This window comes from Amphiprion ocellaris, chromosome 11, assembly GCF_022539595.1.
Source record: "Amphiprion ocellaris isolate individual 3 ecotype Okinawa chromosome 11, ASM2253959v1, whole genome shotgun sequence".
NCBI lineage: Eukaryota > Metazoa > Chordata > Actinopteri > Pomacentridae > Amphiprion > Amphiprion ocellaris.
Window position 1 is genome coordinate 16,980,871 of NC_072776.1, and position 16,970 is coordinate 16,997,840.

Consider the following 16,970-nt stretch of genomic DNA (forward strand, 5'->3'; position numbering starts at 1 on the left):
AGCATCTTGTGCAATACTGTCATGCGAACAGGCGTTGACGTGCAAACATTGATATGTGCAAAGGCAGGAGATATGTGTAAAGTATTGTCATTTGTAGATATTACAGGTGAGTCAGTGATTTAGAAGCCTTATAACCTGTGGATAGAAACGGTTTTTCAGTGTGGTGGTCCTTGCTTTCACACTCATGTAGCATCTACCAGATGGCCAAAGTGTGAACAGTGTGTGCTGTGGGTGTGGTCCTTAATGATGCTGTATTGGTGGTTTTCAGTTTGGTCAGAAAAATTAATGTAGCGATAAAACCATCCGTCCCTCAGCTATAGCTGCTTTATCCTGTTGTGGGTTGTGGAGCTTATTTATAGTCACCAATTAAGCTACCAATCCATGTCTTTGGACCTAGGAAAAGCCAACTCAAACCCCAGCCAACCAGCAAGCTCAAACCCAGAACCTTCTTGCTGTAAGATGACAGAGCTAACCGCTGAACCACCGTGCCACCCACAGTAGAACCACTTACCTCCATAATTTGAGTTAAGGACCTTGAACGGTGGGTGTAAACCTACCATTCATTAATAACTACAAACATGCCAAGGATTAAGTTTTGTCTCAGGTGACCCCTGCTGGCCTCTTCTGGTCAGCTGCTGACATTAAAAGCTCACTTCTTTGCAAATATAAGATTAAAATGTCCCCTTGGAACACTTGACTGTCAGTAATCTAACATGCATGGCTTCCACAAAACCATAAGTTATATGTTGCTTTTCATGCAGCTTCATTTTATTGGCCATTTTAGCAAATTGTGCCTGGAACTGTAAGAAACAAATAATAGAAACAAATGCGATCTCATGCTCTTGTTTATTGGAAATAAGAATACAATCTGACAAGAACAATATTACACATCCTAAAGCCTAACAGAATCAAATCTTTCCATGTATGTCTGCTAAAAGGCTAAATATGTCTATTAAATAAATACAAAGCAAAATCTATCTCTGGAAACTGCCTAGTTCATAAAGCTGAGAAGGCATCTGATTCGTGAATTGACTGATAGCTGAATGTAGCCAATTGTTACAGCCAGTTTCTTTAAGTTTTTGATTTTTATTTATTTAATTGGATTGATAAACCTGATTGTAAAAATAAGAAAAGAATACCGACAAACAGTCTCTAGTTTTGAAGAAAAGCCTTTATTTCCTATTTCAAGATCATGCTTTAGCATGGTAGTAGAAGTAGGTACTTAGATATCCATACATGCAGAGCCACAGAGTGATAGAAAGAGTTTGTCCATCTACGGTTCTGTGACAGCGGACTGTCCGGGGTTCAAGTCGAGGAAGTGATTAGGGGGAGAGTTTATTTTGTTCTCAGGTCGGGTCAGGCAGGCAGAGTGAAGGCTTAGTGCTGGATCCTACGAATGGACTGCACCTGGTTGGTGTGAGCCTGGGTGCTGTACTCGTTGTAGTTTCTGTACTCGCCTTGGTGTCTGTCTCTCTCCAGGATGTACTGGTAGCCACGGTAACCAGGGAACTGGTAGGCCACCCAGCTGCAGAGGAGGAGGAGGGGGTTAAGTCAAGGTCAGATGCAGTTTATCATATTAGACACACTAGGAGATAGAACGATTTCAGTAAATTCAGTGGAGCTACAAGACAGCGTACAGTTTTTTTTTAAAAGAGAGAAAGTTGAGGTGAAATCTACCTCAAGTTATACTTAAACCAAGATTTGCTACAATGATTTAAAGTAAGAATAAAAAACTAAACTCGTATAATTACAAAAAAAATATGCCTATAAGGAAAAGCACAGTGGAGATGAGACTCAAGCCTACAAACAGGGAAAATCCTAAAGGCAAAAGACTAATAAACAGAGAGGAAGGTGTAAAACTTACGCTCCCGAGCTGACTTTGATGGAGGGCACCTCCTTGCTGCACCAGCCCATGGCCTGTAGGGAGGGGTAGTCATCGCACATCTCAAACTTACGGCCCTGGAAGTCCTCACACTCGTACAGGGTCACCTTGCTGTCACTGTGGTTCTGCAGAGAAAGACAAAAATATGATATGGTGGAGCTGCTAGAGTGCTGTAAATGAGGTAATAGACACTATCATCTAGAAAGTGTGCATTCAGATGAGGAGAACAGAAATTAACAGAAACCGTATTTCAGTTCAAGTGTCATTCTATAGAACTATTGAAATTATAGCTTGGCATTTCTACAGAAGAAGAGATTTAAGGCCAAATTAAGTAAAGCTAAAAGAGGATAGGAAGTGTTATAAGAGGTGTTAGAAAAAACTAGCAACGCATCTGCAGGATTTAAAGAGATAAAGCCTATGAAGTTACAGAGAGGTGGGGTGGGGAAGTGAGCCAACTATGGCAGTTATCAGAGGCTGACTAATAAAAAGAGAAATTAGATGAAGGATTGGGGAACTTACAGCGCACTTGATAGGTCTGAAGGAAAGCATGTGCTCGGTTCTGTAGCTGCTGTTTCCACTCCAGGCCTCGTAGCGAGGATAGTCTCCCTTCTCCAGAATAAACTGCTGTCCCTGGAACTCTGGGTACTCATAACCCACCCAACTGCAGAGGAGAGAAGGGTAGAAATATTGAGGTTAAGTGTGCCAAATTGAGTAAAGCACCAAAAGAAAAGCAAAAAAGAATGACGTTAAAACCCAAAAAGCTTCCAAATTTACACATTAATTTACACAAACTAAATACAAATTACTTTTAATGCAACAACCCTGCACCTGTCTTTTTTTTTTTTTCTTTTTTGGTCAAACAACGGAGCCCAACGCCCACAGAATGGCCTCAAGTGAGAACAACATGCTGCTTCTTTTGTGACTGGGAGCACAAAGCAAACATTAAACAGTGCTGCTCCTGCCTCCACCACTGCTGCTGTTGCTGCTGCACCCAGGGCTGTTTATCTGATCGCCAGTCAGTCAGTCAGCCATTCTGGCTCACAGCCGGCAGCTGCACACTGCCAGCTCATATCGCAGCAGGGTCACACATGGATGCACGCACACACACACATGCAAACGATACATGCCAACTAGCAATGTAATAACACTGCAGGTTGTAATTTGCAGGGGTTCTTTTTGTGATTCTGTCCTTTCTACTTGTTGATTGGAGTCAGTGTGTGAGTCATGTCTGCTTTAATCAGACTTTTTCAGGCAGATAAAATTAAAATTGCAAGAGAAGTAAATTTGTTGGATTTTGCTCTTAGTTATCCACGACAAAATGCAGACAAAAAAATATATATTTCATGGAGTTGATATAGACATCTAAGTGTATCATTTTAACCATCCTCAACAAACCTTTTGACTAAAATCTGGCCTTATCATTAAGATTTCAGAAGTTAAATAAGACAAAAACACAAATAGGCAACAAACTAGTCCTAAAATCCAGAAGACTGAAGAGGTCAAGAGGTCAAAGTGACCCTATATGCAAAATGCAGAACTTTTAGACAGACTGAGAGAACAGAAAGTACACCAACAGCATTGACTTACGGTCCATTCTCAACCTTGATGGAGCGGATCTTGTTGAAGCCCCTCTCCATGATGTTCTGGCACTCCAGCATGAACTCACAGCGCTTTCCCTGGAAGTTCTCCTCCTCCCAGACTGTGATCTTGAACTGGCCCATCTGCTCCATCTGTTGAGTGTTCATGGCTGCTGCTTCTCCCTTAGGGGTTACTCTCTGCGGAGGGGTTCAGAAATGTGCATGAGGAATAACAACAAAATCACAACAACGGGCCTGTATGACCCGAGTAGGTATAAAGTCTGCACATGATGAAGAGTCCCTAAGCAGTTTATTCAGGTAATATTTACCTGTTGCTTCCTAAACTAAAATTCTTCTATATTAGCTTAAAGGTAACGAGGTACCGAAACATCCAGAGGTGTCAGAAGAAATGAAAAATTCCACTCATTCATCATGTTTCCATTCCGTCACAGCAGAGATTTGTCTCTGTTTTCATCTATGAGATTCAATCTAGAAGCACAGACATGCATCCAGCTCATAAACTGCACTCTGTAATGTAGCAGCAGCAAACCACATATCTGTAAGTGAAAGCTTAGAGGCATGAATACCGACTGCAGCACACTGTTAAGTCTCCTACTGAAAGATTTATTAAGTTGTATGATCAGTTGCTGGGGATCTTTAGTTTAATTTCTTTTACAAACAAGAAAATGAGCACATAGGCGGTTGTAGAAAAAGGCTTGTATGATGTTTACAGGTCAAACACAAGCACTAGTCAGTTATGATCTTGCCAGCTTTCTCCCCTAAAATGTATGCAGAGCAATAAACCAGCTGTCCCCAAAAGCAGGAGTATAAAGTGGCTTCTCTGCTTTTACAGTTAGCAAATCAAGTCTTCGTCTGTGTGCATGCATGGCAGTCTATCTACCAAACACACAGTATGGGGAGCATCTTGGTGGCTGTCGGGCTCCACCCCAGTACACAGAGCTGGTCCCCCCTGTCTGCAGCTTCTTGCAGCTAAGTCTGAGGCAGTGTGGTGAAATACTTACAGACGGTACTGAGGTGGGACAGATCCAGTATAATCAATGTCAGGGAAGAGACCCTCGCCTGCGTTTTTATAGGGCCGGGCCCCCTGGACCTCAGCCACTCCATTTGCCCAGCAGCCTTGCACACTCAGCAGCTGAGCAGGCCGGCTGAAAGGGGAGCATTAGCCTCGCGCTTTGTGGAGGCTCCAGAGCACCATTGTCCTCAGAGCCCCAAACTGTCTTAGTCATCAATATGGCAGCCATGGTCAGTGGCAACCTGACCCAGGACTATACAATGGTAACGCACTGACACAACAGTTTGATTGGTGTAGCAGGATAATAGACACATTCTGGGAGCTGATCCCCCGTCTCTCTCTCTCTCTCTCTCTCTCCCCCCTGTCTCTGCTGTAGGTAAATTAGATCCTAAACTAGAGGTGGCATCCCACAGTGAGGACATGTACCATCTACATTTAGAGGACATACTTAGCTCTTTCTTCTCCAGTGGATCTAGAAAGACGTCAACTGGTTGAAGTGCTGTAATGAAAAGCTGCAGTGGTCTTTTCTTACAAATGCAGACAAATGAGGTTCATCAAATGTATAGTTTCTGCACAGTATCAAAGAACCGATGCAGGTATTTTACAACAGACCATCCAAAAAAAGACAGGTTCTGTAGCTTACAGCCTACAGGTCCACACACATTAATGCTGCAGTCATACGCTGTAAATGTGAAAATATAAAAGTCTACTTTGTTGTAAGATAAAGGAAATAACTGGCTTTCAATGAGAATAATTACAGGATTTAATTGTGTTGGCTGAGTGGCACATGTAAAAACAACATAACATGGAAAGTATCTTGCGTTTTATGAAACAGTAAATAAATGACACGTGTTTTTTCACCTTAATTACACTTATAAATGCTTTGTGACTTCTGTTATAAATGACAGGTGTATATTAAAGCTCCACCAATCATATCCATTTTTTTCCCCCAGAATGTGAAATAGCTGCATCATGTAAGGTTTAGTTAAATGCTGGTATTATAACTGTAATTTAGATTGAAAAGAAATACCAGGTTGCTTTTCAGTGTTTTAAATTGTAGCATTCATTCTGGGACTTTTGACATTATGAATTAAATCATTTTAACTGTTTTACATTGTTCCGTGCTTCACCTTTTGTTACTGTTCTTTTGTCTTTTTGTGGAGGAAAATTACTACATATAAAAATCCTGTCAAATACCACAATTTATGCAATTTCACAAATTGATACATATTTAAATTACATCTATCATTTCATTCAGTGAACAAAAAAGAGCATTGTATTTGGTGAGGTTAGACAAAATACTGTCTAAACTGCTGACTGAACACTGGAAACCAGTTCTTTCTAGATCCCATTTACAGTTTAATAATTTGACCAAATACTTCTGTTGTATTCAGATAGTTTTTTTTTATTTAGTTACATGTTAAAGAAAAATGTAATAATACAAGAGCATTGAAAAATAACCTTGTGTCAAGAAAAATACTGTTGCGCTCAGTGATGTATTTTCCTTCATCATTGGTGACATCTAGTGGCAAATACGATTATTACCTCCAGGCTGGCAAAGGCATGAAACTGAGCATTAGAATTAAAATTAGCATTCATACAGCGCTTTGGCAATAATGTGTCTGAATTTAGTCATGGCAATAAAGTCATCCGAACTGAAATGAAGTGATTGAAACACAGGGCTGCACTGTTAAAGATAATGGCTCATTTTATTGCCATTGTACCAGCATGAACATACTAACACACGACTGATTTAACATTCAGATTCAGATCGCTAAATATACAGTAAAGGACTCAGCTAATCTGGTATAACTGTGTGTATGCGGCGTGTGTGTGTGTGTGTGTGTGTGTGTGTGTGTGTGTGTGTGTGTGTGTGTGTGTGTGTGTGTGTGTGTGTGTGTGTGTGTGTGTGTGTGTGTGTGTGTGTGTGTGTGTGTGTTCCACCTGTGGGGCATGTGTTCTGTTTACTTGTATGAACAGCTTTCTCATTGTCTTTTGTTAACCCATTCATTGTCTGTCTCTCTGCATGTGTGTGCATTAGTGAGTGTCAGCCTGCTTGCCCCCAGAGCAGGTGATGAGCAGGTGAAAGGGAAGGCTTATATAGACACAGATGTTGTGTATGTGTGTGTACTTGTATGTGTACTTGTATACTAATTTTGTGGGGACATAACACTGTTTACACAGTAACATTGACCCACCTACTTTTTGGGGAGAAAAAGAAGGTCCCAGTGATGTAAAACATAAATGTTCGTGAGACGTTTTGGTTTAAGGTTGGGGTAATGTTGCGTGTGTGTGTGTGTGTGTGTGTGTGTGTGTGTGTGTGTGTGTGTGTGTGTGTGTGTGTGTGTGTGTGTGTGTGTGTGTGTGTGTGTGTGTGTGTGTGTGTGTGTGTGTGTGTGTGTGTGTGTGTGTGTGTGTGTGTGTGTGTGCGTGTGTACACACGCACACACATGAAGACGCACAACTCATTTCCCTGTTAAATATAGCTAGCCCAGTTTGCATATGTCCAGGGCAACACAGTCCAGTACAGAGCTCATACAATACAGTTCTACTTTGAATCCTTATCTGGCTATATGACAAATTCCATTCATTTCTTCTAACTGGTCATATAATACCTCTGCTTTATAAGACACACATATTTATTTTTTTTATCATCAAATACAGCACATATGGCCACCACTTCAGTCTTACTACACGTATAAAAGAATTTATGCTGCACTGCTGATCAAGCACTGACTTTAGTTAAACACATCATTATCATTACATATCTGTCATTGTGTGTGTTCATGCGTTAACACGAGGACAGACTGCCTCACTTTGGCCACTGACTCGTCGTACACAAAGGGCAAGGTGACACAGGATCAGGAACCAGAGGAAATGTTTGACAGATGCACCTTAATTGGTCTTTTCTTTATCCCATCCTTCAGATGGATTTTGTTTGCTGCAGGTCAAAAGTTCATCTTTTTACTGATTTTGACAGTCAAATGCAAAATATTCATGTGCGGTTGTGTAAAGGTCACAGAGCACCGATTATTTCACAGGACCAGGTGCTTGCTGGTGACTCTTATATCATCATTCGTTGTTGTAACCACAACTTTCAGTATGAGGAGTTCCAAGTTTTATTCTTTCTTTAGGCTTTTATATAACATTTATCTTGTTATATCATTAAATAGTTTTTTATGAAGTGAAGTTTACACACTTTCCCGCATGCAAGTGAGTGTTTCAGGTAACATTTTAAAACACAGCACACAGTTTACGATGTAATTTAGTCTTATGAATGAGGTATGAATAAAAAATTAAGCCTACACATGACAAAATAAAAGAAAAAGCTGAATCCTTGAGCTCTACAGTGAGAGAATCTGGCGTCCTGCTGAGTGCATATATCCCTTATTGTTTAGGCCCACTTGTCCCCTTAAAGACTAAGTGCAAATGAATATAAAGTTCTTCTGAAAGATCACCTTTGTCCAATGATGAAACAGTTCTGCCCTGATAGATGTGGTTTCTTCCAGGAACAATGCTCCCATCCATAGGGCAGGAGGGATCACTGAATAGTTTGATGAGTATGAAAATGATGCAAAACACATGCTATGCCCTTCGCAGTCACCAGATCTCAACCCAACACCCATGAGAGATAGTGGATAGATGTGTTAGACAGCGATCTCCACCACCATTATCAAAACACCAAAGGAGTAAATGTTGGAGGACCATGTACCATCCCTTCAGTAGAGGTCCAGATACTTGGAGAACCAATGTCAAGAAACACTGAAGCTGTTCTTACAGTGCAGAGTGTCCCAAGAACTTACTAAGACACTGTACATTGTCTTTAGATGCTCAATTGTCTCTAGGAAAGCTTGTCTTGACCTTGAATCCACTGCATACTCAGATCAATGTGCGTATTCACATTCATGTTAGGACTTGGATTATACAAACCACCTCATGCAACTGGATATTCCATAGGAAAGTAAAAAAATAACTTGCACTTCAGTTTTGTTACCTAGCACTGTGCCTTGTAGGAAAATGAGGGGAGGGTTGGGGGAGAGAAATGGAGGTAGCAGCCGGCTTCAAATTGTCTAATTGAAAAGTAAACATGGAAACAGTCACCCATTACATTATAGCCCACATGTCTTATGCTGCTTTGAAACATGCTACTCCCCCAACCCCAACCCACACCTTTTATTTTGGCAAGTTGTTGTAGCTGCCTGCTTTCCTACTTCCTAGGAATTCAGTATGAAAAGGCTTTCATTGTGTATTTACTAACAGCTTGCCTCCGCTACTTTTTGCAACTAATACATTTTAATGTAATCATAACCATATAGTCTCTCTTTTTTCTTTTTCTACCTGTAAATTGGTTGCAGTGGAGGAAATGTGTTAAAGCTGCTTGTTTTCTGGGTCGGAGTGAGTCTGAACTATTTGAATAGTTAGTGAATGCACCTGAACACACACACGTCAATGACTGAATGCAAGCACACACACACACATACACACGCACACTCTGACACACATGACTGTCCATCTGCACGCTGAAACACACACACACACACACACACATGCTCGCTGACATGCAGATTGCCCTGAACAAATGCCCTCCTTCAGGTGGAACGTTACCGTGGAGACTAATCCAGGTGAGGATGATGTGAGCAGGACATCTGCTCGTACCACCTCCATTTGTCCCCGCTGTCCTCCGACCAGACACCCAGGCAGCTGGATTTACCTGCAGGGACAAAGAAAAACATGGAGAATTACTGTATAGATTATAATATTTTGTGTGTTGGTGTCCACAAGTCATCAATGTTTTGGTAAACTGGCAGATAGAAAGACAATCGGCATTAAATTGTGACGACAGGCATACACACACATGCAGTCAGTTGTATAAGCAGACAGATAAAGAACAAGACACCCAATGGTAGCCTGAGGGAGCAAGACAAGATACCTTTCTATTGATCTGTAAAGAAAAACCCCTCAGCTTGTTTAGCTAACTTTCCTGAGATCTCAAATGTTGACTTTCCACTTTAATCCACCGGCAGTCGTTGCACCATCAAAAAGTCAGAGAGCGAAGGTAAGGAGTAGCCAAATGGGAGCGGGAACAGGCCCTGGGCATTTGCATGAGTCTTCATTATCAGTAACTGTCAGAGGAAACAGCACACAGCCTACAGGCAGCACATACACACAGACACAGCCTGTGGGAAGCACTCACCTCACTCCCCCATTTACAGATAGAACCAAACGATTTGGCAGGCAGCACAAATGTAATCATGCTGCTGCTGTGCAGATACAAACACTGTCTTAATGGTGCTGTTACAGTATAGCCCTGCAGAGCAGAGTTCATGGGGTCACAGCAGGCAACAGGTAGAGAGTGCATGTGTTCCTCACAGTCAAATAGGTTTAATCAGTTCTATTCAAGTCCCAAAAATCTGTGTTAGCTAAAGATGTGTTTTATTATACACAGCATTGTCACTGTAGCAGCAGCAGAAATATATTATGGACAAACAGCATTTCAGTGCACTGGTGCAGAATTTATTCTAAAAAGCCTTTTTTAAATCATACTTCTATACATGTATTTTTCAAACTCCATAGCATAAAGTAGGTTAATGCCATTTGTGTGTTTGCTACCGCTGTTCACTTTTCATTTCTCAATACTTTAAACGAGGAATAAATTACTTATTCATTTGATGTTGCTGAAGTATTTGCAAAGGTCAAGGACTTCTCTGAGTAATGCAATATAAAATTTGGTTAAAGTAACCTCAAAATGTATGAGTTTGGATAACAATGAATTAACCATTTCTATGTCCAAAGATCCTTCCACTTGCATTATACGGTATCAAAAATAACAATGTATTAAGATGCTTAGTGGTGAAAGGCTAAACTTGTAATGTACAGAAAAGAAATCCTGAACCATGTTAGCATTGCCATCTACCAGTGTCTCTGTAGTTTTTAGACAGATAACATGGTGTCCTTGATGTTCTCTCATTTGTTTCATGCCAAGGAAAAGTGTTAGCGAGTACTATTACTAATGACATACTGTTATATTATCTATATGCAATCATTATCTACTATTGTGTACCAACTTCAAGTAGAAAACAATCAGGTCAAAAATGATGATGATCACATTTTATTAGTGCTATGTTCGAGGCACTTTGAGTCAAAGTCACGCTGAATCCTGAACAAATGATCTGCCAGCTAATGCAGCTCTGGAGGGTGTAGCAACGGCAGGACCAGTTGGGACAGTCATTCTAAATCGGGGCAAGGTAACCAGGATACTGAGGAGTGTGAGCTTTCCCTTCCTCTGCCTTTAAACAAATATTGACTAGAGATTCAAGCAGAGGCAAACAGGCTCTCAGGTAAAGAATGACATACAGGATTTCTCATGATGTCGCCCGCAAGGTGATGATACAGACATGAGGTGTTTTGTAAGATAATGAAGAGTGATGTGGATTTAGCAGGAACACAGAAACGATGTCAGGGTGATAATTTGCACCAAGTACCAAAAGTACAGAATATTAAATGTGAGCAGAAATAATGAGAAGAAAAAAGTGGACATGCTACACTGTTGTACAGCAGTATTACTTGTTAACTTTTGCTCAGATGAGATCCAAATGCTGTGGAGGGGAACCATGCTGAATGACTTTTAACAGTATGTTTAATTGTTTCTCTTCCACCAACGTGATTATTAACTTTTTTAAAGCACTGACAATTAAGCATGGTTGAGTTTTGCTCTTATGCCATTCTTGACTCATATGTATGTAGATGGCATTTAATGAAACATTTAAAGGTCTTATGTTTGAACCTAATCTTTGGAAGGGATATTTTTTTTAATTTGAACTGATGTAAATAAGGCCTGTAAGCAATTATGTTGACATATATGATGATCTTTGATACTCTGAATGCCATAGTCATATTTCTACCAGATGATAAGGGTGTAGGTTGGACTGTAGATTTAGAAACATTCAAGTTAATCACTTTAAAATTCAAAATTTTACAATGGTACTTTCCTTTTTAGTGAAGTAGGCCAGTATGCCTACATCTATCTATTGTCAAACTAGGGACACACTTTGCCTCAAAGGATTAAGCACCGGTATATGTTTAACTTAAAATGCATGTATGAATGGTAAAAGTGACTGAATACTGCATCATGGCATCCAAATGACAGATGGCTTGTATCAGATGCCTGCCGTGTGTGTGCTTGTGTGTGTGTATGTGTGTGCACGTGCTTAACGTCTAGTTAATGATTAACATAACCTCCCATTAAGGCCATCTCTCTGCTCTCTGCTGCTCGCCTGCAGTCTCACTTCATGACGTAGGAGATGGGCAGTGATGAACAGGCCCCCAGTGGAAAATACATGCTGTTCTCATGAATGTGCCAACGGGAAAATGATTATCAAAGAAGCACTAAACGGAGATACAGAGATTATTGTCCCTGCCATTGTAAATGTCAACCTTTTCAGTACATACGATATCAGGCAGGGGCAATTCAAGCAGACATGCAGAGACAGGTACAACCACCGAGCGAGAATAAACAGTGAATGACCATCACTTGGAGTCTTTCCAGCCAAGTGTCAGAGGTTTGGCTGTATTGATACAGAGATCTTGTCTCATTGGTCTGAACACACAGGTGTGCCTGTTTGAAGGCAGCTGGTTTTGTATGAGCATATGGACTGATGTGGGACTCATAATCTTTTTCTTTTTATGTTAAAAACAAGAAAATACAGCACGTTTTGATTTAATGCATGCATTACAGCTGGATTTATCTGCTGTTACTTTCCTTACTTTGCTCAACAGACACCTGTTCAATGAAAAAATATTTAAACTTCAAAATTTGGATACGTGATTGTGACTCCAGTATTCAGGGAGCAAATTGGTCCTAAGCTGCCATTGCTTTCTTTAGAGCACTGGCTGCTGCCAGCTGTATGCAAATAAGACAACCTACCTATTCAGTGGAATATACAACACACCTAGTGTCAGTTACTGAGCACTGGTATTATCAGCATGTCATCTCAGAGGAGTAATGGTCCTGACTCCATCTTTTATGTATTTTCATTTCTAAAACCCTTAAAGAACCCTTTGACTCACTTGTTCTGCAGTGTGGCAGCAGCACCCTGGCTTTGCTCATTTGGTGCCACTGATTAAAAGACAGTGAATTATTAGCAGAATCTCTTGGGAATATATCCCTAAAAACAAATTGCCACCATTTGTCTGAATTAAGGCTCAGCAGCTGTTTACAAATGTGAACTTCTTCTTCAGCTGAAGGCAATCTTTGTGTCTTTTTTTCCTGTTGCCAACCCGTACCTGCATAACGCGAGCCGAACGAACAAAACTTCATCTTCAGGTATTGTACGTGAGGCTCAACGTGAAGCAAATACGGACAAAACGGGAAAAAGTCACAAAACACACATCAGAGTGCGGCGACTGTCCAGAGAGAGGCGATGAGCTGAGCGCGGAACAGCTGCTTTCTCTGCTGTCAACCTCTGAGGGGAGGAAAGATTTGGAAAAGTTAGAACATCAGGCAGAAGTAAGCTCTTGTCAGAATGAACAGTTTGAATGAAATAAAACGGAGTGAGACGCCTGCCGGGCCTACCTGGAGAAGAGGCAAAGCAACGAGAGTTTGCGCAAGCTTGGTCCTCAACTTTTACGCGCACTGAACGTGTGCTTTTTGTGGCAGGTACACACCTTTTATACCTCTAAATGCTCTCTCTCTCTCTCTCTCTCTCTTGGTCTCCCCCCCCCTCTCTTTCTTTCTCCTCCCCTTGAAGTGAATCCTCAGGGCGCGCAGACACCTGTCGCACGGTGCGTTGCTCTGATCCAATATTGACATAAAGGGGGAGGGGAGCTCGTGTGTGTGTGTGTGTGTGTGTGTATGTGCGTGTGTTGGGGGCGGCCACACACACACACACATACTCACACAAAATGAATTATTCCTCCATCCCCTCTGCTCCATCCACAGCGCCCTCCTCCTCCTCCTCTCTGTCAGGGCAACGTGTCTGACCTTTGTGCCGGCGCTGAACTGTAAAGAAAAAAGGCTCATTGTAACATATCTACCTGCCGACTTGTTCAATCTGTCTTACTCGGCGCCTGTTCGGGTATCATTTTCATATCATATGCCTTGCAAATGACTTTCAGCTGCTGCCTGACTCACCTTGCTCCACAACTTTGGGGAATGAAGCGCATTGAGTCATCCCGCTGCTGAGGAGGGAAAATGTTTAGGGTTCAGATTAGATCTGTTTCAGCAAAAATCCACCCTGAGACACAAAACATTGATGTAATCTATTCAAACACATGCGTTTTAGTCAAAAAAGGAAATCAGAGGTGCAAAAACTTGAACTGGCGATTATCAGGTGACAGCTTCTGCAGCAAATTCAGTGTGTAGGCTGGTTTTGCTGTTACATGCCGTTGTTTTTGTCTGATTGGCCTCTATAAGAAAATTATTATTCAACTGACAGTTAGCTAAGCATGGATTAAACAAAAAAGACGGTAGGCTAAATAAATCAACGGGTTCTGAAAGATCAAAGAATGAGCTCAAATTAGTCACCTTACTAGGATGATCCAGACATCCACAATGACAGCAGGCCTGTCAGAGACCTTCTTGTTGTTTTCTCTCATTTCCATCATACAAAACCTACTAATCCAATTTTATTAAACTTTTTGCAAAGGATTAACATATAAAAATTGCACTTGATTCACTTTATTTTAAATTGCGAGACAGGAAATCTTTCTTTGTGCAGGACAATGTAGACATTTAACCCTTACATGCATAAGTGGGTTAAAAATGACCCGGTGAGGTCATTTTCTTGCAATATCTTTGTAATGAAAAGCTTTTATCATTTCATATTCCAGCTATTCCTCACAAAACATGTTTTCAATATCACAGCATTTAAATTTTTAATTTACCTTTTATACTCTTAAAGAAACTGTAATGTTTGTATTACTAGCCAAAGCTCTTTATCACTGATAATATCATACAAAAGGTGATGCAGTGCACAGCTGGAGGAAAAGAGTAGAAAAATGGCAACAAAATGGATGTTGACATTCTTCTATTGCTGTTCGGTGTAATCTTCTTTTTCAGTTATCAAAATGTTCAAAATCTGTTAAAGTGAAAAATAAACATATTTCAAACATGAAATCATTCTTGTGTGGGCAACAATGTAATACAAACAATAATATAAATGATTATTCTTAACCAAAATGACAGTAATAGCATAAAAACACATTGACTCTAATACTACTTATACTACTTAGCTACTTATGGAAGAGCGTAGGGTCCAATCACTTATGCTTCTAAGGGTTAATTTAAATACCTGAATGTCTTTAAATTTAGAGGCCTCACTTTAACGTATTAGGGTTTATATTCTATCTCCTCTGTGACTGGAACAGCTTTTTTTTCAGAATTAAAACACTTAACTCTGTTGCAATGAAGTTAAAGCTTAGGCAGTCTTATATTAGGCTCAATTCAAATTTAACCCTCAAGAAGTCAGAGAATGCACTTTGAAAAATAACAGCATTTAACATGGACAGACATATTGGGGGAAAAAATGAAAAAAATAACAATAAACGGCAACATTGAGCTGCATTTGGAGAATTAAGGGCCCAGTATTCTTGAAGCAGCTATTTCAACTTCTGCTTCTTGAATTTTGACCAGTCCTTAAGTTTTTTGTCTCACCCAAGTCACAGTTTTATATAAGCACCATACAAAGAACAAAAATGAAGGTTTAAAAGGCCCCCCCACCCACAAAAAAATAATTTAAAAAATTGACAAAAAAAAAAACTTTTGTGAACAAATCTTAAATTTATTGCATAAATAACAAACTATTTAAAAAGTGTCTCATGTTTTGCGTTTTCAAAGAAATACATTGGACAGTTTATTGCATTCATCAGCCACGAATACTGGTTGAGTTATTAAGGTTGCATAAATTTGCAATATTTCCATGATGTGCACTACCGTTCAAAACTTTTTGGTCACCCAGGCAATTTCATGTTTTCCATGAAAACTCACACTTTTATTCATGTGCTAACATACGGTAATTGCACAAGGGTTTTCTAATCATCAATTCACCTTTCAACACCATTAGCTAACACATTGTAGCATTAGAACACAGGAGTGATGGTTGCTGGAAATGTTCCTCTGTACCTCTATGTAGATATTCCATTAAAAATCAGCCGTTTCCAGCTAGAATAGTCATTTACCAAATTAACGTCTAGACCAGCGAACCCCAGTTGGCGGCCCGCGGGCCACATCCGGCCCGCAGTATACAAATGTCTGGCCCGTACCAACCCAACCGCACTAACACGCCTGTCCTAATGTGGAAAATAATTGCGCTGCGCTTTTTCATTTTGATCTCATCCCACACCGTACCCCTGACCTCCGACCTCACGCCGTCGAACGCGCGTGAACGTAAGATCTCCTGCACGCTCTTTCCAGTCCTGCAGTGAATCCGTCTTCCTAGAACGCTAATAGTGGCGGTACCAGGCACATCTGTCCAAACCCAAGAGCATGGCTAACACGAAGAAGCGTAAATTGGACTTTGAAAACCGTCAGTTTAAATCTGACTGGACTGATCGTTTTTGTTTTATTTTACCAGATCATGCTAAAGCTAACCCGACACGCTTGATTTGCACGCAAACTGTGGCTGTCTGCAAAACAGATAATCTGAAGCGGCACTTGAACACTATGCATGCTGCCAGTTTCAATGCCAACTATCCTCCAGAATCTGATCAGCGCAAGCAAAAGATAGTAAATATGATAACATCATACAAGCGCTCCGTATCGACGATCTCAAAATCAACATCGGCACAAGAGAGCGCCACAGCTGCATCATTGTAGGTATCCTGGACCCTGGCTAAAGCTAAGAAGCTGATGCTGAGTTAATGAAATCCTGTGCAGTTGCTATGGTTAGCGAAGTTTTACGCCATCATGAAAAACAAAAGAAGACTGTTGTAGAACTACTAAAGCAGGTGCCATTGTCGGCTAATACGGCTACACGAAGAGTGGAAGTTTTAGCCGCGGACTGTTTTTCCCACCTACTCACCGATATGAAGAAAGCTGAAGCTATTTCACTAGCCAGAGACTCGTCCTGTGACCGCACTGATAGGGAATAGCTTTCTGTTTTTGCAAGATTTTTTGATGGAAAGACGTTTCGGGAAGAGTTGCTGTGTCTTCTTCCTCTGACTGGACGCACAACCGGGGAAATCATCTTTACCGAACTGACTCAATTCTTTGTGAAGAATGGCTTGGATGTTTGCAAAATCGTCTCCATTGTCACCGACGGGGCTCCGTCGATGGTGGGACAACACAAGGGCTTGGTAAGCAGGCTTTCAGGTAAACAGGCTTTGTGTTTGTATGTAAATAATGAAATAGTTGCCTTTGTTGTTCTGTTTGTTGGTTCTGGTGTCATCTACTCTAACTTGGCACTTCATGAGATGAATATGTTGTAGTAATGTGATGTGTCTGTGGAAAGCTGTTTGGACGTTTTGCAGATGTACACTGTTA

The 16,970-nt window shown here is 40.7% G+C and overlaps 1 protein-coding gene across 1 annotated transcript; it reads right to left on the reverse strand.

Moving 5' to 3' along the window:
* Window positions 1-1,153: 1,153 nt before the first annotated feature.
* Window positions 1,154-4,637, reverse strand: cryba2b (crystallin, beta A2b). The gene is made up of 5 exons (XM_035954994.2): window positions 4,482-4,637; window positions 3,470-3,657; window positions 2,402-2,543; window positions 1,865-2,007; window positions 1,154-1,525 (listed from the first exon to the last, which is right to left on the reverse strand). The coding sequence occupies exons 2-5, from the start codon at window positions 3,625-3,627 to the stop codon at window positions 1,378-1,380; spliced, it is 591 nt and encodes a 196-aa protein (XP_035810887.1). The 5' UTR covers window positions 3,628-3,657; window positions 4,482-4,637; the 3' UTR covers window positions 1,154-1,377.
* Window positions 4,638-16,970: the final 12,333 nt, after the last annotated feature.